General features: G+C 38.9%; 3 protein-coding genes across 5 annotated transcripts; 1 reads left to right on the forward strand and 2 right to left on the reverse strand.

The window, feature by feature from the left end:
- Nucleotides 1-1,290: 1,290 nt before the first annotated feature.
- LOC135643043 (uncharacterized) lies at nt 1,291-5,757 on the reverse strand. 2 transcript variants are annotated; one of them, XM_065159570.1, is made up of 8 exons: nt 5,631-5,757; nt 5,068-5,174; nt 4,403-4,446; nt 4,248-4,330; nt 3,942-4,050; nt 3,320-3,333; nt 1,817-1,918; nt 1,291-1,650 (listed from the first exon to the last, which is right to left on the reverse strand). In XM_065159570.1, exons 1-8 carry the CDS (start codon nt 5,673-5,675, stop codon nt 1,516-1,518), a joined length of 639 nt encoding a protein of 212 aa, XP_065015642.1. In that variant the 5' UTR covers nt 5,676-5,757; the 3' UTR covers nt 1,291-1,515. The 2 variants fall into 2 exon arrangements, with proteins under 2 accessions (XP_065015642.1, XP_065015643.1); XM_065159571.1 differs by having other exon boundaries at nt 4,403-4,456.
- Nucleotides 5,758-9,691: 3,934 nt separating this feature from the next.
- On the forward strand, nt 9,692-16,390 carry LOC103992674 (uncharacterized). 2 transcript variants are annotated; one of them, XM_009412473.3, is made up of 8 exons: nt 9,718-9,878; nt 10,953-11,229; nt 12,440-12,511; nt 13,253-13,320; nt 14,326-14,473; nt 14,560-14,643; nt 15,205-15,291; nt 16,123-16,390. In XM_009412473.3, exons 1-8 carry the CDS (start codon nt 9,838-9,840, stop codon nt 16,126-16,128), a joined length of 783 nt encoding a protein of 260 aa, XP_009410748.2. In that variant the 5' UTR covers nt 9,718-9,837; the 3' UTR covers nt 16,129-16,390. The 2 variants fall into 2 exon arrangements, with proteins under 2 accessions (XP_065015198.1, XP_009410748.2); XM_065159126.1 differs by lacking the exons at nt 15,205-15,291; nt 16,123-16,390 and having other exon boundaries at nt 9,692-9,878; nt 14,560-15,198.
- Nucleotides 16,391-17,926: 1,536 nt separating this feature from the next.
- On the reverse strand, nt 17,927-26,714 carry LOC135642034 (uncharacterized). Its single transcript, XM_065157807.1, has 4 exons — nt 26,514-26,714; nt 25,624-25,682; nt 24,244-24,425; nt 17,927-18,223 (listed from the first exon to the last, which is right to left on the reverse strand). Exons 1-4 carry the CDS (start codon nt 26,710-26,712, stop codon nt 18,148-18,150), a joined length of 516 nt encoding a protein of 171 aa, XP_065013879.1. The 5' UTR covers nt 26,713-26,714; the 3' UTR covers nt 17,927-18,147.
- Nucleotides 26,715-26,814: the final 100 nt, after the last annotated feature.

The raw sequence follows: 26,814 nt of genomic DNA on the forward strand, positions 1-26,814 counted from the left end.
GAGAGCTACTTGGCGTACCCGAGCACGCAGGAGAAGGCGAGAGCGACGGTGGCGACGTGGATGGTGAGGCTGCCGTCAGGGCCGAGCCCGAAGGGACCCGGCCATTAGTGACGTCGGAGCAGCTCGATCACGTTACGCCCTGTAAAATGATGCAGGCTTAAGGAAGGAAATTACATGAAATGTAAAGAAGCCTTCTTTTTTGTTTTCTTTTTTTTTTTCTTCTCTTGATAAAAGGATGGGATAATTTTTCCCATCCAAAGAAGAAACACTCCGTTTACTCCTAAGTATTCGGATATTTAATATTTTGTATTTTTTCTGATACGGAGTTCAATGGTAAGGTTGTTAATACTTTCTTAAAATAAAGAGGTAAAGCTCGTCCTCGCAATGGGAACCTCATGCATTTAATACTATATATATATATATATATATATATATATATATATATATCCACCAGCTAAATCATGAAATCAGACTAAACCACTTGAAACAGTATGAACGAGGCACAATTTCAAAGAGAGGATTTGATCACGAATTATGTCAGGGTGTAAAAGGGAGAGGAGGGAGGGTGGGTGGGAGAACAACGACAAAAAGGATCGATACACGCGGCAAAACCGATGATGCTGAGCATCCCATGAATTCAGTCTTCTAAATTCGATTAATCTTGTTTATAGCAAAATTATAGGGTATCTTATGGTATTGTCCTCACGACAAAAATCAACAGTTATGTCATCAACATGACGCATGTGTGCGATGTAACACTTTGGACCCATATGAGATGGCGGACTGTGCCCATGTTGCTCGAGGTCGTACGAGACAACGTTGTGTGACGTGAAACCATGTAAGTTGATCCACGTCGTATGGGGTATATGAGTCGATCACCCAAAGCATTGACGATCGTTAACGAATCATGTATGATCGACCCTTGATAACAAGTATAGAAGCCAACCTCTAGCCAGTGCTAAGGGATGAGACCTCTAACACTCGAGACACTCTCAACTCCATTTTATACTGATGTAAGCTTTGAAGGGATCAAGAGCTCCCTCCCCCACAGCTTTGACTTATGTGTATAGAAACTTAGATACGGAAAAGCCCATTATGGAAGAATCGACTCTATGCTCCTCCTTGGGTCGACCCAACCAATGAGGCTCTGACCCTACTTAGCATCGACCCTCTGGCCTCAAGAATCTGTGTGAATGATCTTGTGTTCTCGGGATCGAATCGAGCCGTGCCGACTCCTTGACCACGATATGAAGTTGTGCAATAACCAACACCAGCAATACTTCCCTCTCATGGAACAAACATTTAAGATTGACAAATTGCCTTAATATTCAGTCAAAACAATTATGTTATCAAATTTGAATTGATTTTTTGTTTCTACGCTATCTGAACACCGAAAACCCACTACAAGTTTGGAGGACTCAGCTTTTTAGATTAAGCTTGTTTCCTTCTGAGGCTCTGCAGACTTTTTCTCATCCTTCTGTCCTTTTCTCATCAATAAGTTACAAATGGAATAAATCAACTTTTGGATTTTTTCGTTTCTTGGAGCTGTAAAATTGCATCAAAGCCAAAATCATTTCCCGGTTGGAATGTTGATTCAAGCTCTTCATAGCTCTGCTTAACTCTAAGATCTTTGGTTACCTTGAAGCTCTCCTGTAACATGTATTCAGTAAAAGCATGATGTATGACTACAATTAGGAACAACCGAAGAGAAGAAAGAGCTCACTGTTCTTTCTAAATTACTGGTACTAACATGGACACCATTAAAAATACTTACAATGATGTAACACATGATAGCAGCATCTTAATATAAAGGTACCTTTTCAATATATTCAGCGACTGTAACATTGATGATTTTCTTGATAGAGTGCTTGTTAACTTTTGATGGCCCAATGATGTGCAGGAGAATATCTTTTGGTATCTGCAGTTAAAGAGTACAATATTGAAAATCACCACCATTCATATGATAATGTAAATAACTGCACTAAATTCAGATATCAGGAAAAAAAAAAATCGGATGTCAGGTACTAGCATTGCTTTAATGAAGCCAATAGAAGAAATCTACTAAAACAGCACATTCACCCGTTTCTAAAACAATTTTCACCTTCTAGCTACGTAAATGTACATTGGGCAATCTAAAACTCAGTAAAAAGTTCAGAAATAAATTTGCCAGAGAACCTCAGGAAATTCACAAAATATGTGGTTGCCAGTAAAAATAACAGCTCAACTAAAATCAATTGGACAGGAAGACCATCGAAATTATTGAGTCACTTTGACAAAGTCTGCAGGGTGTCGTATCTACATAGCTAAATCTTATTTCAAAATACGAGGAAAGGCGAATTACCAAAAGGAAACTACTTCATGCTTTAGTCTACGCTTTGTTTTTGCTTTCTCTATTATTCATGGAACTAGTAAAATTTCAGGTGCTAAAAATAACAAGAATTCAGATGGTCCAGTAAAAGCACATTTCCTATGTGAAGTCCCAGGGTCTCTGTGGGTCTTCAGTTTTACCAAACAAGGTCTGTTATACCTGGCCATATGATTGAAATTATAACCAATCAGATCTGTAGTCAGCAAATTACCAGACCTGCAAGGTTTTATTCATTCCTATCTGTTGATGTAGCCTCCTTCAATTGTAATTCCTAAAACCTACATTTTTGCCCATAATCAAATTTTGTAGTCTTAATAAGTCCATATAATTATAATTCCAGACTTGGTTGCCTGTGTGACTCAAACACGTAAATGCAAGTTTGAACTTCAAGAGTAGGCAATGTGGGGGAATGGTAAAAGATCCATCAACATCGCTATCTAACACCTTGTTGATTCTTACCCAGATTATCAACCAGTATAGGGAAGTTTTACACTTCACTAGAGAATTGGATGTAAAAACTACAAGTCAGAAGCAACAACCTGTCAGTATACATATTATAAACAGAAGCATCCTGATGCTTTCACAAAGTGCTGCATTATGGGCACAAAAGCTTTCCATTTGACTTGCAAAAGCCAGTCAAAACCACACACTAGTTGTCTGGACACTTTTGAGTAAGACTTCTTTGATAAAATCTAGATCTTTCTAATCAAAATTAGTATCACAGCATTGAATTTATGAAGAGGATCTGTTTTCCAATGGAGAATTGACGAGGTCTACTAACAACAGGTTGAGAAAATCAGATGGCTTCATAGATTTCTGAAGCCATTTTAAATCAATCACCGACATTCCAAGTGACATTCTAATGTCCAGAAGAGAACATTTTACAGGGTAACTACTTGACTAATGCAACTTGCATAACAAAAAAAAGATGACATAAGCAGTAAAACTTACATCAGGAGTCTTCCCTGATACATCCAAGAATTTTTCCACCAGTCATGAACAATGGGTACCAACAAGAATACAAGTCAGTTTATTCTGTGAAGGACATCTTGATCAACATTTAATAGTGCAGAGAAAGCAACAAAAAAGATAGCAATCTGTAAGATGATTCCAAATGCCATGTTCTTCAAGTAATGAAAGCTACTGAAGTTCTAAAAGTTATAGACGATAATAACTGAGTGTAAACATGGAAAAGATATAAAAGTTGATATCATCCTGTCCCACAAACCAAGGATCACACATGAATGCAATGTAAATGAGAACAGCCAATCCGTATTGAAGTATCCAGTAGTGGCAGAATGACTGAAAAAGGAGTTAGTTTGGCATAATAAGGGTGGTATGATGGTTATTTAAAAACTGGTGACAGTTCTCTGAATCAAGCACAATGAAGGGAAAAAGAGGTAAGCAGCTGATCTACGGAACCACAATAATTGCAAAAAAAAAGTCTTTTGTGACATGCCATTCAACAAACCATGTAGCTTGAAACTGTGTAGATATGCTTGTCATGAATAAATATGCTAGTGTGAATGTATTGTAAATATTCAACAAATTCAAAATGTGATATCAGATTCACCTCCTTTCACTCTCCGAAAACCAGGAATTGGTTGTGCAGCAGCAACTAATTTGGAAAACACATCATCAAAGATGGCCTGAGTTCTAGTGCCAGATACATCAACCCTAATCTGCATCCAAGGTTATGTCACAATTTTAAGTTTGTATGCTCTCAAGAATTATGCCAAAGCTTCAAGGAAATACATAGTCAATAGTAAATGTCAAATAACTTGCAATTGACAATCTTCAAGATCAATCCATAATTATTGGAAAATTTATTATCAAACATTCAAACATGAAATAAACAAAACATATTAGTGATTTTTACCTTTATCTCTCTATCATCTGAGTTGTTAACAGTAACAGTGAAGTCCTCAAAAGGAGACATGGAATTACCAAGACTCTCAGGATCTGCATTTCAAATATGGAGAATAGGTTATTACAAATATGCTGACTGGTAAAAGAAGTAGCATAGACTTCTACCTGAAGATATTGCTTCAATTGCATCAATACTTTTGTAGCCATCCCTGTATAGATCTGGAATTTTTTAATAAGGGTGTAACTCTGGCTATGTCATCGGTTGCAGTTAGAAACAAAAAGGATGCACGGAGAGGCAACTGTGATATTTGCATGTGTGTTTTCTTTAAGATAAAAGAAGTTGATGGAACTAAAGCACAAGTAATTAGGAGGGGAAAGCAGGACAGGTGGAAAAGCAGGATACAACAGAACTATTCTATTGCCACTATGACTCTGACGTAGTTATTAACTCTGAAGAACAAAGGTATTTTTTTAATATGAGAAAGAAAGTGGATGTGAAGCAGAACTTAATACATGTAGATTCCAACATTGTTGTTAACGGAAATATACAGGAATTTTATGAAGTTCAAAAGTACATGGAAAGATATTCTATAAAATCTAATAGAGATTTCTCATCAAAATATATTCTATGGGCCTACGGAAACCTTCATTTTCAGAACTAGATCCCAATTGGATAGAACTTTGTCTTAAGGGAGTATTAGCAAAAATATAAAAAAACAAAACAAAACAAAACAAAACAAAGGCAATAGAAAGAGAAAAGACAGAAGAATTATACAAAAATAACATGCTTCTTCTGGAACAGCATGAACTAACTCATAAAGTATTGGTACCTTCTAAAATTTTTTCGAGTGACATTTTTCATATGAATTGATGACTGCATTCTCCGAGAGAATGGTAATCCAGCACACAGGTTTATTCTTTGCTTTCGAATCATTATCTGTAGAGAGATACAATCACAGAACAATGTTAAGGAATCTAGCATCTCATTTATTTGTCGAGGATAAAGGATGTACATATAGTGACCCTTCCATATACCGTGTCCAAGAATTAAAATGCAGATAATTATAGGTTAACCAATGATGCAAAGAGTCCAAATAATCACGCCTATGAAATTGCTTACATAAGTAGCATCCTTTAGTGAATTATTTCATAAGCACACCAATGAAACTGCTCAAAGGGGAACAATTGCTTAATCTCTCTCCTCCACAGGAATTAAAAGGAGGAATTGCAATACACGAGCCGAACCGAAACTGATTTCATGCCTCATGCCAAACTTTGCGAGGAACAAAAGGAACAAACTAATGTGCCAGAAAAGAAACAGATCAAAGTACTTGTTGATGATCTAAGAATTAGTTATCACAAAATAGATTTGAGTTCTGGCAGCTTTTGTTACCTCCGGATTCAGTCCATTGCATAAAGGTCTAATGGCTAACTCCATTTTGTTCCCCCCTTTCCTCCGGAGATGAAACCCAAAACCCTATCGGAAACCCTAACTCTGGCCTTTGTAGATTTTCCTCTCGGTGTTCCGCCGGAACCGTTTAAAGAGTACCACGTGGCACTCTGTGATGACAAAAGGCTTTCTCGTAATTAATTACAATATAGAGGACATTTCCGTCAACTGCCTCAGCCGATGGACGCCAACGAACGCTCCCGCCGTTCAAAGAAAATTAGGGTTCCTTTTACGGTTGAGTCGTTATCGAAATCGTCCGAGGGGAATTCCGGCGTTGGTGACATCGAATACGGTCAGCACGAGGCTTGCGCTTCAACGAAATCAATCTCTATTTCAGCAAGTAATTATTTTTATTTCTTGAATTCTAGAAATATCTTGTTTTGATAAGAGGATTTAGATTAGTTTGATTTCTTTTTTGTCCGAAAACACTAGTCTTTAGTAGCACTAAGTTTCCTGTTTCCTTAGCTTGTATGTAAAAGAGAAATCTTGGTCTCGTGATAATGGGGATATAAATGGTTTGTTCTGTCATCGATCTTCCAAATTAATGTCACCAGATTTTTGTTAGAATATCTCACTTGTTTCCATTCTCTCTTCCATTTTGTCATTGTGAAGAATCCAATTGGTTGGTTTCACTTCTTGATGGAGTCTGATCTGGTTCAGCATGGAGAACTGTCGATTCAATTTGTATTGGAATAAGCTGTGCATGGATGTTGGCGAAGTGATGGAGATGAAATCATATAATTGATGTATGCAGCGAGTGCACGAATATTTACTCTCCTTCCTGATTTGCTCCTAGTAATTTCTCTGTACTGACCATCAGAGCTAAGGTCAGTTTGGTGGTTGCTCCATGAACTTGGTACACTAATAATTGCACTGTGGTCGACCTCAAAATGAGACATTCGCCTTCTTTATGGACCAATAGAAGAACAACCTACCAAAAAATGTGGGGCTTTCACATTTCAGTGATCTAACTTTTAGGTGTGCACCGTTGCCATAGTGGCCCTTGTTTCAAGCCCTTTTAGTTTTCATTAGCAAAGGTGTAGAGAAGAAACTATTAAATTAAAAAGATTGTGATCATATTTCATAATAGTGATTACTATAAAGTTCTTATCGTGATATGTGTATATAGTGTATTTTTAACGATCTTGTTACTTGGAAAAGGGCTCAAGCATTTGCTATTGTTATACCATCAATACCAACATGAAGCTTTATACCTATTCAAGGTCACTTCCTTGGATCCTTTTACTCCATTATAGAATTCTTTTCCTTCATCTGGTTTAGAAATTTGACCTTAAGTCCATACCAATTATCATTACCTTTATAAATGTTCGTAAAGTTTGATCTGTTACATTTTACATTTAACTTTTCATATTCTTCATTGCTGAAATTGTCGTAACGTGTGAATAAAACTCGGAAAACATGAGGTGAAAAGCCAGTTTATGACGACTTAGACCACTAAGATCTTGAAGCAGCTTTTACTCCTGGAAGTGAATTTGGATCCAGTGCTGTGTAGATGTTAAAAATTTAGATCATGAAACCACCAGCTCAAACTCTCCTTAGTCATGCACAAGGATTCATGTGCATACCATTTTCCAAAATGCTTTATTTGTATTTTTCTTCTAAGTAGCTAGTACCCTGTTCTTACCGATCTCAATGATGTATCAAAGCAAAATTTATCTTGAGTTTGGAAACCACTTTTTATGATGTCGCTTTCTGAAAGAATGATGGATAATAGCTAGTTCTTGATGTTTGAACAGGTTTTCTTGTTCATGAAATATGTTCTTGTCCTGCATGTCTTTGCAGAGGCCTCACATGCTCTCACACCCACCAATGGAAGACATTGATTCCATAGCCAATAAGAGAAGTAAAATCTGTGGAAGTCAGTTCACAGATATATTACATGCAGGGCATAAGCAAGAAGGGCAAATTTTTTCCTAAAATCTTACAGTTTCCCTGTGCTTTGATATGTTCTACCATCAAGTGGCGGATCTTGGATTAGAATAATTGTTTTCGCAAAGCTTTCAAACACTAGATTCTATCTTTAGGGAATGCTACATCTCGGCTATCTTTATAGTTTCTTTCTTCTAAGTTCAACTCTTTTTTGTCTTCTTCAGGTGTAACCATGCATATACGAATAGTCGAACATGACAACCCCAGAGGACAGATGTTACATCTCTCTTACAAATTTAAGATGTAAGTGTTTGTGTTACTTTGATTAGAACAATTCAAAATACCAGCTAACTAGAAAAAGATGATTTATTGCATGACATTATAATTTGGATGTAACCTTACCATGATATCAAGGTATCCATTCACTAAAAAAATAAAACAAAGACAATTGAAGATATCCAAATATTTTAGTTCCAACTTTAGTTATCTCTAGATTGCAGGATATTTAACAAATATAATTATTAGAGTTGATACTTGAGTGTTTCATATTCTTTATTTTAGTAGGTTAGGAATGGGTAAGGAAATGATTGTTTTGGTGTATGGTCTTTTTTAGTTCTTAAATTGCTTTGATGGTGGCGGGGCTCAAATGGTGTATCCTTATCACGAATAATTGCAATGTGGTGGGGTCTCACATGAGACCTTCGGCTTCTTGATGGACCACCAAAAGTCCAGCCGACCAATTAAATGTGGGGTTTTCAAAGCTCCAGTGGTTGAACTTTTGGGGATGCAATGTTGCCATAGTGGCCATTCGTTCCCCCTCAAGCTCTTTGGATTTTCTTGAACAATGGAATGGACGGAGGAGTTGACATCAAACTAAATGGATTTCATTTGATGTAACTAGAGACATTATCTCATACAAATATCAAAGAATCATATGACTGATCCCAAATAATTGAGACACAAAATTCATCAAACATTTTCCTTTTCTTCATTTTCTTGAAATAGGTGCAATTTATGTTTTTATTGTCTGTAGACTAAATGTCATAAACAGTTCTAATGTTCTTTTTTTGTCACCACCTTCCGTCTTAGAATTTATTTCTTTTCATGCTGTTTGTCAACAAGGTTTCAACTTCTTTCTCTAATATGGATTAGGTGGTGACAGTGGTGTACTCTCTATTTCTAAAAGTTTCAGAAGTTGAAAGTTTCTACTTCTATTTCTTGTACAGTACTTTTCAAACAAAGACAAGGTTGCCAAACATGACTAATTGCTAGTGTTTATAAGTTTTCACTTTAAAATTCAAAGTAATTACCAACCACAGTAATGTCAAATACCACCTCTTTTTGCTTCTCCATGCCATAGCAAATGTGTTGTTGTGGAATTGTGTCATGTATCTAAAAATCCACTCTACATCAATTCATGTAAATTATCTATGATCAATTATGTTTTTTTTTTTTTTTTGACTCAATGTGGTTGTGGGCTCCATTTCTAGGACCAGTGGGTGATTCCACCCTGCACAATAAATAGCCACTGTGAAGGTAACACATCCCTTTCATGATGACCCTTGGAAAGCTTGTGAACACTGATTTTTCTCTGCCTAATAAGCTCACAAACAGTATATTTATTTTATGAGACTCCTATGATATCTCATTAGCCCCACCACCTTCTATCTTATCCACCTTGTCCCCCCTTCTGTTGCTATACTGCCCATAGTATACTAATTTGGTCCTCCACTTACCCAAGTTTCCCTCTTCCCCACATCTACCTTTATTCATCACACCAACAACTATCTCATCAGAAAATTAAAAAGTTAGTACACAATAAGTCACTTCCTTTATTAAGGGAGAGTTCTGAACAGCAACTGTGAAATGGAGCTCTAAATTTAAGACTTTCCTCCAACAAATTCTGACAGATCCCAGTTTTTCTGACTCACATAATTTTCTTCCTTACCAACTGTGCCATATTCCATCCTCATAGTTTATTACCCACCAGGCAATTAGCACCAAATGGTATTATTTTATTTGGATTAATAAAAAAAAGCCAGCTTAATCTTAAGTGTCCTCTCAATGATTCCTAATCATGTGAATGCTGATACATTTTCTTTTGGATAATGCAGTTTGAAGGCCTACTGTTGCTTTCTTCAGAGTTGGAGAAAGAAAGAGAACATGACTGACAGTTGACTTGAATATGAGTAGTCTCCAAATGACCCGACTCAGATAAGATTTCAAACCTGCCATATATTGTCTTCAGATTGCTCTCTGGATGACCTTGGAAACTGAGCATGGGTGTGACAATCAAGTCAGGTAAGTTTTTATGTGGAGGTAGGATTGGATCATTTGGATGCATGTTAATTAATGATGGCTTACTATTAGCTGACATATTTTGCCAATCATGTTCTCCATCCATCACATAAACTATGCTAATCCTCTAACAATACCCTTCTTCGACAAAAAGGCAGAAAAAGAGGAGAATGACAACCTTGGAATTGACTGAGCCACACCCAGTGTACCACCCACCCACTCCTCCAATGAGAGAGGAGAGAGGATAAGACCTTTCGGTGATTCCGAATTCCATCTCACAGATTGATGTCATTATGGCAGCATCTCCCACTGCCCATCCCAGTGAAGGCTAAGTCCCTGCTGTTACCACATAATAACTTTCTTCTCCCTATAAATTTACATAGCTACCGTTAGACGTGCAATTAAAGGCCACACACCAAACCATATTCTTTCCTAACAATTTATAATTTAAATAACAGGAAAAAGAAGTTAAGAGGATAATATTTCCCAACAATCCTATGTTATTCCTGTAAAGAAAAATATTAAAATTTAATAAAAAGAAAATAATAGTCTTAATTGGTTTTTGTTGGAGTGCTTTTCCCATTAGATTTTACATATATGATGTTTCTGTTAAAAAATAAGAAATTGGGATTAATAAATTATTAAATATAAAAGATTTGATTTTTTTTTTTTTATATATGTGATATTAGCACCTCTCTTTTATCTTTCAAAACATGGGTTGTTTGAAGTAGATTCCTAACAAATACTAAAATAAACAATATTATAGTTTTTTTACTGCTAGATTTAAATCTTAATTTGGAGACAAAAAGATACAATTGTAGAGCTATTTCTCACCAACATAATAATGTTCAAATTTTTAATATCTTAATTTAAAATATTTCAATGAATCATTATGTCTTGGAAAGTCTTGCTTGCAAAAAAGTTCTTTTAGGTAAGGGTAATACGGTCACATCAGATCAGTTAGCGGAGGGGTAATTTAGGTATTTAGGTATTTTGTTTTTCCTATTGTGCCCTTAATTAAAAAGATCATCTTTTTATCTCGTATTTTGTTTGCTTTCTCCTCTGTTCTTGAAACAGAGCAAGCATTGTAGAAGAACCTGAAGGAGAGATGGTAGGGCATTTCATGGTCTGCGTCGACGGGATCATCGCCTCGGCGGCGTGCTTCGAACCCGTGAATCCCGGCGGTTCTCCTCAGGCGGACGGCGGGGCGGTGGAGGAGGGCTGCTCGGTAAGCAGGACGGCCATCGCCGGTCACAAGAAGAAGGGAGGTGAGATGATCGAGTGCAGAATATGCCAGGAGGAAGGGGACGAGTGCGACATGGAAACCCCTTGCGCTTGTAATGGAACCCTCAAGGTCTTCCCCTTCTCCCCCTCTCTCTTCCCTCCTACCATTCCTAAGGGACATTTGCTTCTCTCGTTCTCGCAAATCTTATTTCCCCCTAAACATTGTTTTCTGAAACCATTTAATTAAAAATTCTTTAAGTTTTCTTCTGAGCTAACGATGAAGTAATATTTCTGTTCAAAAGAGTTTCCTTTCTTTCCTCTCCTCTTTTTGAGTTTTTATTTTTTGTTTTTGTTTGTAGTAATCTTTTTCCTCTACACATGCAAAGGATGCTTGGCTTTTTTATTGTAACTGTAAAATCCTCAAAACTTGTTTGGAATGTTACATCTCCTTATGCTTCATGTCCTACTCGCATATGATATTTTTATGAAAGTTTTGACATCCGTTTTAGTGCTGATATTGATTGCAATGTATGAGATCTTTATCTTTTTCCAAATTTTGTAGTTATCATTTAAAACGAAATCTGTAGATGTCTGACGCTTTTAATTGAGGTAAAGGGCGACATAAGGTTTCCATTTAATTTTTTTTTCCAAAATGTTTACGGAGGTAATAACTTTGGTTCTTGTGAAACTTATTTGTATTTGTATTTTTTTATACATGTAGAGGGTGTGTACCATTTTTTGTATGGAGGGGGTAAATCTGAAAGACATGATTTTTATTTTCTTCTTCCCTTTTAATGCTTTTAGAGGTTGTATCTACACATGCATCATACTGTGCTTGCACTAAATAGCTTTATGTATAATGGCGTTCGACATCTCTTCGGACAAGCAGAGGTTTTGGGCGATTGCAACCCATGGCACTGCTATCAATGTTATCGTTTTTCATATGTATTGAATATGCTTGTCTTTGGAATTCAGTTTTATGTTGGTGTTCATATATTTTAGACAACAGAAAGCTGTAAGGTCCCCAAGGCTGCACATATCTTTTCCCACCAGAACTCTGTTGAGGGAAACACCACTAGCCCAGTCGAACAGGGTTCTGGAGGATGATTGACTAAATGTTGCAGAACCCTATAGCATTACCTGAGGAAAAAAAAATTACAAAATGGTTGTTGAAAGTAAATTTACTAGGACTGGAACATTTTGTTGAAAGCAAAATTGTTGTTCAATCTTGTGAGCTTCTGGGAAGTAGGATTTGTAAATATTCTTTTGTTTCACATCATGGTCAAGTATGATTACAATGACAATTGTTGGTTGACTTGTTATTTGGTTTTCTCTTGCAGTTTGCCCACAGGAAATGTATTCAGAAATGGTGCAATAAGAAAGGGAATATCACTTGTGAAATCTGCAACCAGGTTGGGCTTCAAGATGCTGATCTCCATCCTCCTCCTCTTCTCTCTCTCTCTCTCTCTCTCTCTCTCTCTCTCTCTCCCCTTTTTCAGAGAAAAAAAAAAGAGAACTTAGATGTAGCTAAGTTTCCTACAGTTGGCTATTTCCAACAGACTTGTGCAAGTTCAGGCTATGCTGATTATCTTCACAGCAAGGCCAACCTGGACCTGCTTCCCTCTTTCAATTTCAATCTAACAAATCACACTTTTGGGTTGCTGCAAACACCTCTCTGCAACTCTTTCCTGTGTCAAACATTTTCTTTTCACTGCAAACCACAGAATGGAGGAACCATCGTTTGCCATTCCTACTTTGAGATTTCATTGAATACCCAAAATGGTATTCTTTCAAGAAAGGTATATGCTTTAGCTAGGCTGATGACAGAGTCAGACCACATATAACTATTTCTGTATACGAGCCACCCAAATAACAATAAGGCAAATGACTGTAACTGTAAGCATGCATACTTTAGGATAGTGATTCATATGTGACTAGTACCTGATGATCATGATGACGTCCTCTTTTGGTTAAACACATATTTATGAGTGGTCATAAAGGTTCATCTTGTTTAGAAGGCACAAAGTAGTGGTATTTGTCTTGTTAGGTGGTTGCCTTGATAAGTGGTACTTGTCTTGCTTACTTTATATTATCATATTATTTGTCTCTTTTTTTGCTGTTAAAGCATTTACTGGAATGCTTTGCTGTTACAGGTTTTTGCCCCAAATTATTCTGTTCCCCCAAGCAGACCCAGTCCCGATGTAATTGCTATTGACATCAGGTACTTCTTGACAATGATCTCATTTTTTTTTTTTTTTTTGTCAGAGTATTACGCCATGCAAAATCAGATGAATTTTTTGAAGTCACAGAATCAGTGTGAAGAAATGTGTGGTTAGGTGGCTTCAGCACCTACTATGAATTATTTTGTCTATAGCAAATAACTGATATTATCTTGTAACAGATAACTTGTAGTTTTTGCCCACGAAAAGGATTTACAAAGTTTTCTTGCCAAGACTTCTATATGCAGTTAACCAGGCAGAAGCGTATACAAGAGGTTTCATGACAAGATTTGTCACAAACTAAAAGCAAGAGCATTTTCCTGAATAAGAAGATCTGGCTATTAAACCTTCTATATGGTGTTGATTGTCACTGATCTTTTACTTTCTCATGGAGCAACATGATCCCAACGATTAGTGACAATTTACATCAAAGTTTCTACCTAGTTTTGGTAGCTCCGCTCTGTAGTTTTATTTAAATTTTAGTTGAATAAATTTTAGTTGAATTATATTCTGTTGTAGGTAAATGAATTTTTACTTGCAACATGCTGTGTTGGGCTACCGTGGTCTTTGCCTGTTAGACTATTTCAATTCTGACAGAAGTGTGTTGTCTATCGGTGACAGTGCCTCCACTTCTTTTGTACTGTTCTTTTTAATTTTTATTGTTGGATTTAGCATGAAGATGTCTGGTGAATATTGTAAAAACTTAAGGGCATCATGACCACATCTAGTACAAGAGAGAAGATTCTTAAGTTCCTAAACAAGTTGTTAGACATTATAATCGGATTTGGGTGGCTGCAGTTTTGTCAATAAAATACATTATACCTCCATCTTACATAAATCCAAGCACCATATTATGTGATCAGAAAGCCCACTGCTTGAGTTGAAGAATTACAGCCTTATTATTTGAATGCACTTGTTTGGTAATCAACTTTACATGATAATGAGATATTATTTCCTTTCCATGATTCTTCAATCATGAGCCTAATCCTTTACTTGTTTTTTGTCAGGCAAAGTTGGGGTTCACGGTTTGATCTTCGTGATTCCCATTTTCTCGCCATAACTGCTGCAGAGCAGGAGTTACTAAATGCAGAATATGAGGATTATGCAGCTGCAAGTGCCAGTGGAATTGCCTGTTGCCGCACTGTTGCTTTAATTGTATGCTTTATTGTTGTATTACAAAAAGTATATTTTACTTGTAGCTACGAAACATGGAAGTTAAGATGGTTTGTGGTCTTTTACAGTTGATGCTTTTGTTGCTTGTTCGACAAATTTTTAATTCGTCGAGGGAAGTTGGACTGATGCAGGACATATCGGCATTGTTCAATGTAAGAACTTTTTTCTATCTTTTGAAATATCAATGTTATGTTATAGAACTTACTGCCAACGTGTCTCTTAACATGAAGAATCACATTGCTCACTTCCTTTTTTCCCCCCAACTAGAATAATTTCTAGTAGGATGAAATCCTACATAGATAACAGTCTAAGTCCATCCTGTACATATTCCTTATGGAAACTGCAAAAATAATTTATATATTTTATTTCCTCGAAGTAGAGTTGCAGTGAAGTTGCCTTGCAGTGTTATTTTTGGTGTTTGGAATGGTAGTTCTTCTGTTCATGTGCACTAGGAAATAGGTTATGGTTCTATTTTTGTTTCCTACGAGAGCCGGCTACTGAACAAGAGCAAGATGCTATAAATAATAAGTCAGAAGATGATCATTTGAGATTGAATTCTCTGACCTTGCAAAATCTGGTGCCATTGAGGTAATGATCTGTGTTGGTGCAAGTTATGTCATGAATGCAATTCAAATGTTTATTATGGTTTCGTATCCCATTGCTGTTATATTTTTTTCTTGAGAAATCTAAAATCTTTGGTCATATACTTGCAGGTATCTCTCCAGTTCGTTGGCTTTTTCCTACCGTGCTATGTGATCGCACGTTCCTGCTACTTCATACAAAGCCGTAGGAGGCGGCAGGTATGCTTTAAATATGTTGAAGTTCTTGGAAAATTTGGTGTGTCGAGACATATGGGTCGAAGTATGTCCACTCTTATGCCATATCAAGGGTGTGGGTCAACATGTATTTAGCAATGTGATAGGTTTGCAATGTATGACATAGGATCTCACCCATACCGTACTGGCTGGCATATACCCTTTTGCACTGGAACTAGCATCGTACTAGCACATCAAAGATGACTGATGCTTTTATGTTATTATTATTTGCTAAAACACTGGATTTTCTGGATAAATGCATACCTCTCAGTATATTGATAAGCCTTATGGTGTAAATTTTAAAGCAATGAAATTTTTTCTGTAAGTATATACACCTGAGAATACCTACGTATTCCTCAATTTAGATTTTGAATTAGTACCATCCAGGCTCCAACTTATCACATATTCACAAGTAAAGCCCCATTCATTTGACTTGTCTGATACTTAAATGACATGGATTAAGTTCTTGCTTCATTTAATGCAAGCCAGGTTATTGACCAAATTGCTGTTGTTTTGCATGGAGGAAAATTGAAACTTGGCAATGTTAATACATGAGTAGAAGAGCATTCCTGCAAATTCAAATAACGCAGATGGTACTAGTGGTGTGCAATCACTGAACTAATGACATGTTAATTGTGGAAAATTACTCTGAGGAAATGACATCTAAACAAGGTTAATCATTGAGATTTATAAAGTGGAGGTGGTGTAAAATGGTTTAGACTGCAACTCTTATTGAATCTGGATTTATTGATAGTGTTGCTCTTATCTACTGGTTTTTCGAGAGAGTTAATGTGCCACCTTATTATTTCTTTGCAGGTCTAGGAGTTTGTGGTGAATCAACTTGTTTCATGCAACATGCATCAAAAGGAGATCTCTCATTGTTTTCGGAGCTATGAAGCTCATCTCCTTTTTTTTCTCCACCTTGATTGCCAGGTTATGAAATCATCAAAAAAATTGATGGTCTGGGAGCGGCAAAGAATGTGATTTGTGTTCCAATGTGAATGCATTGGTTGTGTTAAGATATCGAACAACAAATCCCTTGCGAAAATGTAAATATAAAACTCTCATGTCTTTTGGTTGTGCATTTTTGTCCTGCCACATCCCAGAAGTGGGTTTGCTCTACAATTTTCTTGAAATGCAGTATCCTCCAATATCTGTTATGCTCAATGTGAAACCTTTATGTAGCAACCTGATCCAATCTCACAATATTAGCACATTTTGTAATATTGCTGGGGGTTTAACATTTTCTACTCACATGCAAGGCCTGTCATACCGAAGCGTACCGCCCGTACTGGGCGGTATGTACTGGTCCGATAGGTTATTGGTACGTGGACCGTCCGGTACCACTACAGTGCTATAGTACTATACTATAGCAGTATGAAAAGAAGTATAAAATTATTCTGTACATCAAGGTGTGTCGCTCGTTACGTCCTGATGTATCGATCGGAACATCGGTATCGTATCGTACCATGCCCGGATCGAAACGTCGGTACGGTATGATTCAGCGAACCTTGCTCACATGCACTATCCTTTTTACTCTTTGGATTAAATGACACTCTCTTGATCTCTAGGTGTGTGTTTTGATCTTGGCTTAAAAGATGGTCATAAATCAGATTTGATATTCAAGTTTTCCATAGTGATTGCCTCTTTCTTGCTTAAGATTTGAAGGAACAACTTGCTCTATGGATTAGTGTGAGATGAAATTGAAGATTATACTCTAGATTGATGGCTCAAAGTCACATTCAATAATTTATTTTCATCTAACTCAATAAAAGATGAGGATTTAAATTTCATCCAATAAATTTGTGAAAACATCAGTTTGTTGATATTTTCACAAATTTATTGGATGAAATTTAAATCCTCTTTGCCACTAACCTATAGAAAGAAAAACTTGCTCTCTAAGTCTAACTCACTTAATAAAGAGATGAGGATTTAAATTTCATCCAATAAATTTGTGAAAATATCAGTTTAAGATAAAGAACTTGACTAAAGATGAGGGTTCAAATAAATTTAGATCTTGACTGCATAGAGGAAGGTTTTGCGATTGAAGTCCATCTTTGTCACTACCTATAGAAAGAAAAACTTGCTCTCTAAATCCATATTATCTAAATTAAGAGTCGCTTTCTCCATAACCTAATACATAATTTATTTGCTAAATACACAAATGCTCAGGTTTAAATGAAAGTGACGGCTTTAGTTATAGGTCATGAAAGCCATGACTTTGGCCCTACTGATTGATAGTAATTCCCATGTAATTCTTTCCCTGCTTCTCCAGTTAGGGCTTCCATTATTCTAAAATTTAGAATGCACATCAAGCACGGGCAAGAGTACACAAAAAAATCTTGTAATATTATTTTAAAATTTAGAACACATGCATCCATTATTCTAAAATTTAGAACTAAATTTATTAACAAACTATGGCTTAAGCCAGCAAGATTATCCAACAAAAATAAAAATATCAAAATTTGGTTTAGCAGTCCAATCAAAATAGATTAAATTAAAAAGAACATCATGCTACAGTGCTGCTCGAGTCATTCTAGAATTAGAATTGCAACCAAGAAGCATAAGTTGCTGAACCTCAGTATAGAAATGATAACTCATAGGATGCGTACGATACTCATGAATACTGAATAAAAAGCATTGCAGATTTGGAAGATGTTGATTACTACAAAAACAAAAAAACAAAATACTGATGTAGTTACCAGTGTCATTCTTACTTTTATAGTGGAAATATGCAATAAATCTTATGTAATTATTGAAACTCAAAGAGCTGGTGAGTGAAGCATGTAAACCCGTCGTATGTCCTTTGTCAATGCCAAAACTCTATGATGTATGGAACCTTCAGCTTACAGATACGCCAGGCTTCACTTTTTCTTTTAAAAATTGCTGAATGTGTTCACGTTTCCAGTTGTCGATTCTGTTAATGCACAGGAGAAATAAACATAAGTAATACATGCATCGCATAAAAAGCAAAGCAGACTTTGTTTCTGCATAAAATTGACAGATTAATATTTATCACCGCTATGTCCAGATGATAATTTAGAGATCCTCAAATGGCTATATATACACCTACAAGAAAATACTCAGTGTAGGGCATATGCCAACATCATAGAATCGGTTTAAAGTCTGCCAAAGATTAGCTGAATTGCTTAGGAAACTCCAAGCATCATACCTTTCATCTAGCCAAAAAAATCAGCAATAACCTGGAGTTCTGGATGTACTCATGAAACCACTAAAGTGGATTTGGATATAAGGATTTAGGTTCCAATAGTTTTGGGCGTAATGGAAAACTGTAAGGCTCCCAATAAGGCAAGTAAAAATATGAAATAAGAACCAAATTGCACTTTCGGATTGATTGCCAGTTAGTCAATGATGGTACATTTCCTGTCAGATAAATGGGAACTGTCTATATTAAAAGGAATAAGAAGCAGAAAAACAATTTACACCAATTATAATAGCTTACTTGACAGTAGGGGAGAACACACAACTGCAAAAATATTAGTAGAAAGCATATTCAGTAACTCTTGTCTGCCCTTAAGGTCTAGCCTTTCCTGGTGCCATTAATGATTATGATCACAGTCACACTAAGAAACCACAAATTAAATTCTCTTCCTCTTTTGTAGTGCAACAACAAGAATGACTGCGTTAATACCATCATAATAGACACCAGGTCCCTCCAACTTAAATCAAGACTAGTCATCTTTGAGATGATCCCTCTTCAGAAGGCTAAATTACACAGACTTAAGTACATATAGTCTTCAGATTGGTGAAGTTCGACAAGGTAAAATTAAGTGGAATGTGGAATATAGAGTGCAAAATCTAGGGCAGGAAAGTAAAAAAAAAACCATGGTTCAGATCTGCGCTATAGGTACCAGCCAGAGTTTACTGTGTCAAGGCTGATGAGGCATGGGACACGCATGTCATGCCAACATACAGCTCAGCACAGAGTCAGTGATGGTGCATGGTAGGGCACATGCACAACATCAGTGCCGGTATGACACGGACTTAGCTGGTTTTGCCTAAGTCGTGCGGCACCCTTGCGCATCCGTCCGCAAAGGTCAGCCTCCCCGAAGCCTCCCATTGTCCCTTAGGACCAACAAAAGAGAGAACGGGTTAAAGAGAACGCCTCAATCGGGATCCACAAGCAAACATGTCCGAAAAACACTTCATAGACAAAGCAAATTATAAACAGACTTTACAAGCTCTGAACAGTGGCACAACAAAGGGTAAAATGGTCCATTTCAGATCGAAAATCTCTCGCACGTGTCCACATGACACAACATTTATTTACAAGCCTAAAGAGGCCACCAACCCAACTAAAATGGGACTATTAAGCCTTCGGCCGCCCCTCTACATTCTGTACAAGGCAAGAACATGCCAAGAGACACGGACATACATGAGCATTACATCAAACATCTTGTTTAGAAGTTTGTCCGTGACATTCTCCCCCACTTATCCCTTCGACGTCCTCGTCGAAGCCTTTGTGAACACTGCAACTCTTCGCCTTTGCTGAGTCTTCAATCTTCTGCTCCAGCTGCAATGCGCCTCCTGGCTCCCAACTGCTCTCCGCTGCTGTTTTTGAGTAGTCGAACTTTTGATCCGCCATGTTGCTTCAACTCGCCAATGACTCTGACTCTGGTGTGGGGTTGGCTGAGTTGTGTTGATCCTCGTTGATTCTTGCGGATCCACCAAAATGAAGGAAAAGACCATCCTTACTGCGCCAGTCTCTCAAAAATTCCACATGCTGCTTGAACTGGGTGGATGCTTATTGGAGCTTTAACGAGCATCGCCTCGCAAACTTCTGAAGTTTTGGGTCCTTCCTCCACAACATCTGCTCATTGACTCTTCTTTCAGTTAGTTGTCACATCCAAGTAGGTTCGCATCACTTCCGCTTTCGATTGGCATTTCGTTGGGAAATGAAGCGGACAATCTACTCTCAGTAGCACTGATCACCATTGGTGAGGATTTGACAACTGTTGTCTTCCATTCTCTTCGAAGGGTCTTTGAACTTGTGCAGAGCTCCTCTGCTGGATAGATAAGAGAATTGGGGTACTCGGTTTCGCCCATTCTCTTAAGAGTTGAGAAGGCAAAGGTTACTTGACTTCGCCCGCCTCCTCGAGGTTGTACTTCATGCATCGAGCTGGTTACTGGCCTTCGCCTGCTCTTTGCTCACACTTCTGAAGCACATGAAGTGTTTGCACTCCTTGCGTTGAGTTAGCTACTGTGATTCACCTTCTCAATGCCATCGAACTTCTGGAATGCAGGAAGTTTTCACCCCAACTTGGAGTAATTCTCTGATAGATGAGGTCGCCTCTGGGATTGTACCGTCTTCTCCATCAACCCTGCCGCCTACTCCACTGAGTAGCAAAGGTACAGCACCGCGTACTGCTTGCTTCGTTCCTTGGTCGTGCACTCTTGCATGACCCGAAGTCCTTCACTTACGACTATCTTGATGAGAAACTTGTTGACACCGGTCTTACGAAGTTCCTCGGCCTCTGCCCTTCAGCCTTGTCTCGGTACTTGGAGATTGCCTCTGCATGCTCCACCTCCTCGGCCCCTTTCACGACCAAGCGCTCTCCCTCCATGAGAGCAAGGGATCAATGACTTTCACGGAAGTCCCCCTCTGCGGTACCATGGCGCTGCCATGCCCATGGCACTACTATCCGTCGCCTCGCATCTACATCCCTTTTCTTCACAATCAGTAGATATGCCTCCGTGACACTCCTCCGAGTCCACCTCCATCCTAACTGATTGCTTGATTTTGGGTAGCTAAGTCCCTCTGGACTCGTCGTCGCTTCCTCGCCCCTTTCGACCCCCTGCTTCAACACCTCTGTGTTCTCCAAGCAGTCCGTTTGGTCGATGGAAAGACAGACTGCAACTCCCATGCATGGCCTCTGCCATCACGTTGTAGAGTTTGCACCGATTCTGTTCTCCTTAGCTTCCTTGGTAGCAACGTCCGCTTACTCGACCTTGTCCTCTGACTTGTCGGGCTCCCTTAAGCGAATATGAACTCTGGAGCAGTCCAACTCTCCAGCTGCTTCGATCATACCTCTGCATGATCAAGTCCCTCCCATGGAACTCACTGGTACTTGCATTCGAACTTTTCCCTTGGTGGAACACAGCCCCCATATGCTGATGACCAAGGTTTTCATCCGATGCAAAATTCGATGCACGCCCGGAAGACCCGCCTCTGCGGTACCATGGCCTTCACTTCTTGAATCCATAGCCCTTCTTGCCGTCGTGTTGTTCACCGAAGTGGAGCTTCCAGTAGCTCCCGATCATACCTCCATATGATCCAGTCCCTCCCGGGACTGTCGTGTGTATCACATTGCCACGAACTGTTCCACCACGATCTGCTGCACCATGTCGCCTCCTGGTGACATCTCCATTGCATTCTGATCCTTGTGGAATAAACTCGAATTGTGAACTCTCCATGTGTGGCCTCTGCCAATTCATCGCAGGGTCTCTTCCACCTTCGATTTTATTCGCTCCTTTGGCAATCGACCTTCATCCACCCACTCTTGGGTCACACCTAGATGAAGCACCGCTCTAGGACAGTCCGTCGCCTAGTAGCTCCCGAAGTCCACCGACTTCGCTGTAAATTGTGCACCATTGTCTGGATCCTGGGCCTCTACCCCTACCAGCACAATCTCCGCTGCACACTGCTTCCTTCATAGCAACTCGAATGGCAACACTGTGGCATATTCTTCAAGAGTACCGGTCTCTGCGTCCTCTTGCCCCGTGCTAAGGCCTTCTGAACCCAACTTGGCCTCCGCAAATTGAGTCGCCTTAGTTCCTCCATCAAATGCTCCTCCGAGATAAGGTGCATGTGCCCAGAAGCTCCCTTCGTCTTTGGCACCATGCAAGATGAGTCCGCTCCGTCAGAATGAAGGACCCATGGAACAACATGATCCTACCCTTGCCTCTGCAAGAGTTCATGTCTTTGACCTCTGTCTAAGGAAAGCACTGTGCTTCACTGTGCTTCTGCTCCATGTTCCAACTTCTCTGCTGGCTCCCTTCATGCGGCTTGGGTACTTCGCCAAGTTACACCCAAGTTGCTCCGCTCCTCGTTTTTGCATTGAGTCGATGGTGGCCCTCGTGCCCACCATTCCACGGGTCAGCCCTCCCTTGAGTCCGATCTCCACATCGACTCCAAGTGTGCCTTCATTTAAGTTGCTTTGGGTCGCTCCCCCACTTGATCTCGCAATGCATCCACCAATGCATTCTCTCGAGCGAGATCATGCGACAACTCCTCGTCGCTTGCTCAGTCCATCGAGCTTCGTGGAGTTGTTGTTTGTTGAGGTACTCCTCCTCAACATGTGAAGTCCATCTCACATGATTCTCCCTTTGGAGAGCCGAGACTTATCCCTCTTAGATAACTGTCCCGTTGGAGCAACATCTCTCTTCGTTTCGGAGACCACCATCCTCTTGGACTACTCCGATCTGCTGAACAAACTGTGCATTGTTCTGCCTCTTGCAAACGCACTTGCTAGATTGCGCCTCCACGTCAATACAGCCACCGCTGCACCCCTCAAGGCCTAACAACATGCTGAACTCGTTGCACACTTCAGCCTCCTCCAGACGTATCCTTCGCATGCCGAAGAGAAAGTTTCAATGCTCCATGGCGTCGAGTCTCGACCGCCTTGGGATGGCCACGAACAATCCATCGTCCGCATACAAGCCCATGCATGAGTACCGAATTCTTCGAGTTAGCAATTCCCCTCACCTCTGTGAGCTTTGCACAACTCTTTCGGTCGCTGAGCAACTCATTCCACCTTGCCTGGTCTCATCCTTTGCCAAGCGCCTCACTTGCCTTGAGCACCATCAAGTATGGTTGTCAACGTTGAGCCGTAGCTCAAACTCAGCCATCCCAACCTTTGTGAGCTCCAAATTCTTCCAAGCTTGCCTGTTCTCATGGTGCCTCTTGCGCGAGGGGTTGGCCATTCCTCTGAATGCCAATCTCAGATGCCCGCTCCTCTGAGCGACTCATTTTCCCTACATCTCCATATCCGTTTTCTCCCAAACGGTCGCGCGTGTGCTGACTGCCCTCAACGCAGCCCCGCTAGGTCCCCCACGTTTGCATGCTAAGTGTTTCTATGAGTGCTTGTCCCGCTCTGATACCATATAACACGGACTTAGCTGGTTTTGCCTAAGTCGTGCGGCACCCTTGCGCGTCCGTCCGCAAAGGTCAGCCTCCCCGAAGCCTCCCATTGTCCCTTAGGACCAACAAAAGAGAGAACGGGTTAAAGAGAACGCCTCAATCGGGATCCATAAGCAAACATGTCCGAAAAACACTTCATAGACAAAGCAAATTACAAACAGACTTTACAAGCTTTGAACAGTGGCACAACAAAGGGTAAAATGGTCCATTACAGACCGAAAATCTCTCGCACGTGTCCACATGACACAACCTTTATTTACAAGCCTAAAGAGGCCACCAACCCAACTAAAATGGGACTATTAAGCCTTCGACCGCCCCTCTACATTCTGTACAAGGCAAGAACATGCCAAGAGACACGGACATACATGAGCATTACATCAAACATCTTGTTTAGAAGTTTGTCCGTGACAGGTACATAGTACATTCCAATGGTTGGGCATCATGGAGAGAGCAACTGACACTTTAATTATTGCAAGAAAGCATATGAAAGCATATGAATGGTTGGGCATCATGGAGAGAGCAACTGACACTTTAATTATTGCAAGAAAGCATATGAAAGAAATGATGGAAATTGTACAAATGCAAGAGCAAACTACGGCTTTGAATCCTCTCATGTTCATTAGTAAAAAAATCTCAGAATAACTTAAAATGGTGAAATTACCATATGCCAATATTATATAATGTAGTAAAATCTCAATATTATTATGCAACAGATGATCTCTCAAAAAGAGTTCAAGGGGCACAAAAAAAATTAAAGAAGCATTCTTAGAACTGACCTTATGGTTTCCTTTTCATTACCCTCACTGTCCAGCATGATAAGTTTCGGTGGGGATGCATAAGCATATTTGAATTTGACATATGAGAATTCATCTTTCTCTTCTTCTATAAATGCTGCAACTTCAGGATAGAACATCAACTTCCTCATGCATACCTCTAAAATTGCACCCGAGAACGTAACCTGCAGTTGTTTCGAAGTTAGCCACACTTCAATTAATTGAAGGAGAATTTGCAATTTTTCCAGCGATCCATCATGTTTTGCTGATTTTAGGAGAAAAAAGATGCATGACTACTATTAGATTTGCAAATTCTAATTTTATTCACAAATTAGACTTGATTTTCTACAATAATCTCGTGCCTATATCACAATTTTTTATTCACAATCCCAATCAAGACTGTTCAGTCTTGATAAAATGCTACATAGCACAGAGAAGAATGATTCTGAACTTTCTAGATTTGCTTTAAAGCTCTTATTTAAACATCAAATGGGGTGAAATTCATTGTGTAATAGTGGCATATTAAACTTATTAGATAAGTATAAGTATTAAAGCCTTGTGAAAAAGTTCTAAAAGAAACAATTCACTACTTTAGACAATAGTGAATGGCATTAAGAGGAAAACAATAGTTGTTCAAAGTTCCCTTCATATAGCAGACAACAATTTGCCCAATCTCAGGGTACATCTACAGTTCTACTAACTGGGTTTAACCCCTCTTCCTCCTCTAGAAGAGGTTCCATGTTCAAATCTTGCTATGATGTCAACTTTTCTATTCTTCTTAAAAAGGCTTCTCAGGTTACACCAAGATGATTCTATATGTACCACCAAACAAACAAAAAACTTCTATTTTCTCAAAAAAGGTAATGCAAGATTCGCAATAATTCAACTCATTCAAGGAATTTATTACAGAGAGCATAGTCAGTATCAGATTACCAGACTTGTTACAGCATAAGTAATATCATCAAACAAGTCCTTGCCTGTGAGACAGTATGAATTACATGGAGGCATATCTAGTAAGGAGAACATCAGGTAACATCCTGCCAAGTGACCTATGATGCCATTGCATCTAAATTGTCATGATATATATGGAATATATCTTAATCATTCAATATTAAGCATCTAGAGACCACTCTGTTGGAGCTACAAGCTTCCTCATCAATTTGATACCACTTTATACTATGCAACCTAACATGAAGCTTAGCTCACTAGGTTAGAGCGAAAAGATTGGTTCCATTGAATGTGAATCATCTGAGGAACGTTAAACGATCAAAAGGGAAAATAGGCAAGAAATGCAAACAAAAAATAAAGTGCATATTCAATTAATGGCACAAGCCTCACATTTGTCAGGTTTGAGGAGCAAGATGATTAATCTGTACCATGTACCTTACTTAAGGAATCGTCGGAATCCTCTGAGCAACATTTACGACAATCTGATACCAATTCTGCAGTCAAAATTTAATGAAACACTTAGCAAATCATCTTTCTAAAGCATCTGACTTCATAGGATTTGTTTTACTGATATTTTAATGCATATAAGTCATCGTGTATTACATGTCACTAGCTACAATTTTGTGAATAGAGATAGTACCAACCAAGGATTGAAATATCGTACCATACCGGAGTTTCAACGTTCGCTTGGTATGGTACGATACTATATACCGAGCGGTATACCGCTCGATATATATATATATATATATATATATATATATATATATATATATATATATATATATATATATATATATATATATATTCGAAATTATATACCTTGTGCATATAATTTCAGGGGTGCAATACCGCCAATACCGAATGGTATTATTCGAAATTATATACCTTGTGCAAGTTTGGTATGTGTTTTAATTTACCAAAAGAGGAGGGTTGAGTTAGACAACTCATAATCAACAAAACACTTTCTTAGATTTTATGACCATGGATCTCTAAATCCAACCGTCCCACATCCTCAGCCAAAAAATAAACAATGTAATAATCACCAAAAGGCAAACCAATTCTAGCTGTCAAAAAAATCTAATACAGGCGATACATGTAAAAAAGGAAAGAAATCAGGATGATAGAAAACATGCATCTCAATATCGCAGCAGAACCTAGGGTTTGTTCTGACCTATGTTTTCGACATCAAGAACCGACTAAAAGGAAGAAGGGGATCGAAAGATGCACGCGAATCCGCAGCGCGGGTACGAATCGGGGGCGAGAGAGAGAGAGAGAGAGAGAGAGAGAGAAGAGGTAAGGGCTTAATCGAGACGAGGAGGATGTACCTTTATCCTTAACGTACTCGCCGAGGGTGTTACAATCGGAGCAGAGGGCGAGGCCCGTGAACCCCAAGTCCTCGCACTCCTTGGCCCCGAGGCGCTCTCCAAGTCCAAGGATGGCGCCGGCGAGCGAAAGGACGAGGAGACAACGCAGGGCTGCGGAGTGCGGAATCATCTGTCGCCCGCTCGGCTCGCTCCTGAGCATCTTTGCCCAGCGTCTCAGAAGACGGTTATGACGGGTATAAAAGACAACCTGAAACCTTCATAATCCGATATATTATATATAACGTATCGTCATTTGCTTTCA

The sequence above is a fragment of the Musa acuminata genome, chromosome BXJ3-7, assembly GCF_036884655.1.
Source record: "Musa acuminata AAA Group cultivar baxijiao chromosome BXJ3-7, Cavendish_Baxijiao_AAA, whole genome shotgun sequence".
Classification (NCBI taxonomy): Eukaryota; Viridiplantae; Streptophyta; class Magnoliopsida; order Zingiberales; family Musaceae; genus Musa; species Musa acuminata.

Bases quoted from the DNA above. Each gene is read 5' to 3' on its own strand.
- LOC135643043 (XM_065159570.1), bottom strand. From the start codon at position 5,675: ATGGAGTTAGCCATTAGACCTTTATGCAATGGACTGAATCCGGAG. The intron at 5,175-5,630 runs GTAACAAAAGCT...ATCTCTCTACAG, and splicing joins GCAATGGACTGAATCCGGAG to ATAATGATTCGAAAGCAAAG. The intron at 4,447-5,067 runs GTACCAATACTT...AGATCTATACAG, and splicing joins ACTCGAAAAAATTTTAGAAG to GGATGGCTACAAAAGTATTG.
- LOC103992674 (XM_065159126.1), top strand. From the start codon at position 9,838: ATGACCTTGGAAACTGAGCATGGGTGTGACAATCAAGTCAG. The intron at 11,230-12,439 runs GTCTTCCCCTTC...TTTCTCTTGCAG, and splicing joins CTTGTAATGGAACCCTCAAG to TTTGCCCACAGGAAATGTAT. The intron at 13,321-14,325 runs GTACTTCTTGAC...GTTTTTTGTCAG, and splicing joins GTAATTGCTATTGACATCAG to GCAAAGTTGGGGTTCACGGT.
- LOC135642034 (XM_065157807.1), bottom strand. From the start codon at position 26,712: ATGCTCAGGAGCGAGCCGAGCGGGCGACAGATGATTCCGCACTCCGCA. The intron at 25,683-26,513 runs GTACATCCTCCT...TTTTGACTGCAG, and splicing joins CGAGTACGTTAAGGATAAAG to AATTGGTATCAGATTGTCGT. The intron at 18,224-24,243 runs GTCAGTTCTAAG...GTGCATTAACAG, and splicing joins AATGAAAAGGAAACCATAAG to AATCGACAACTGGAAACGTG.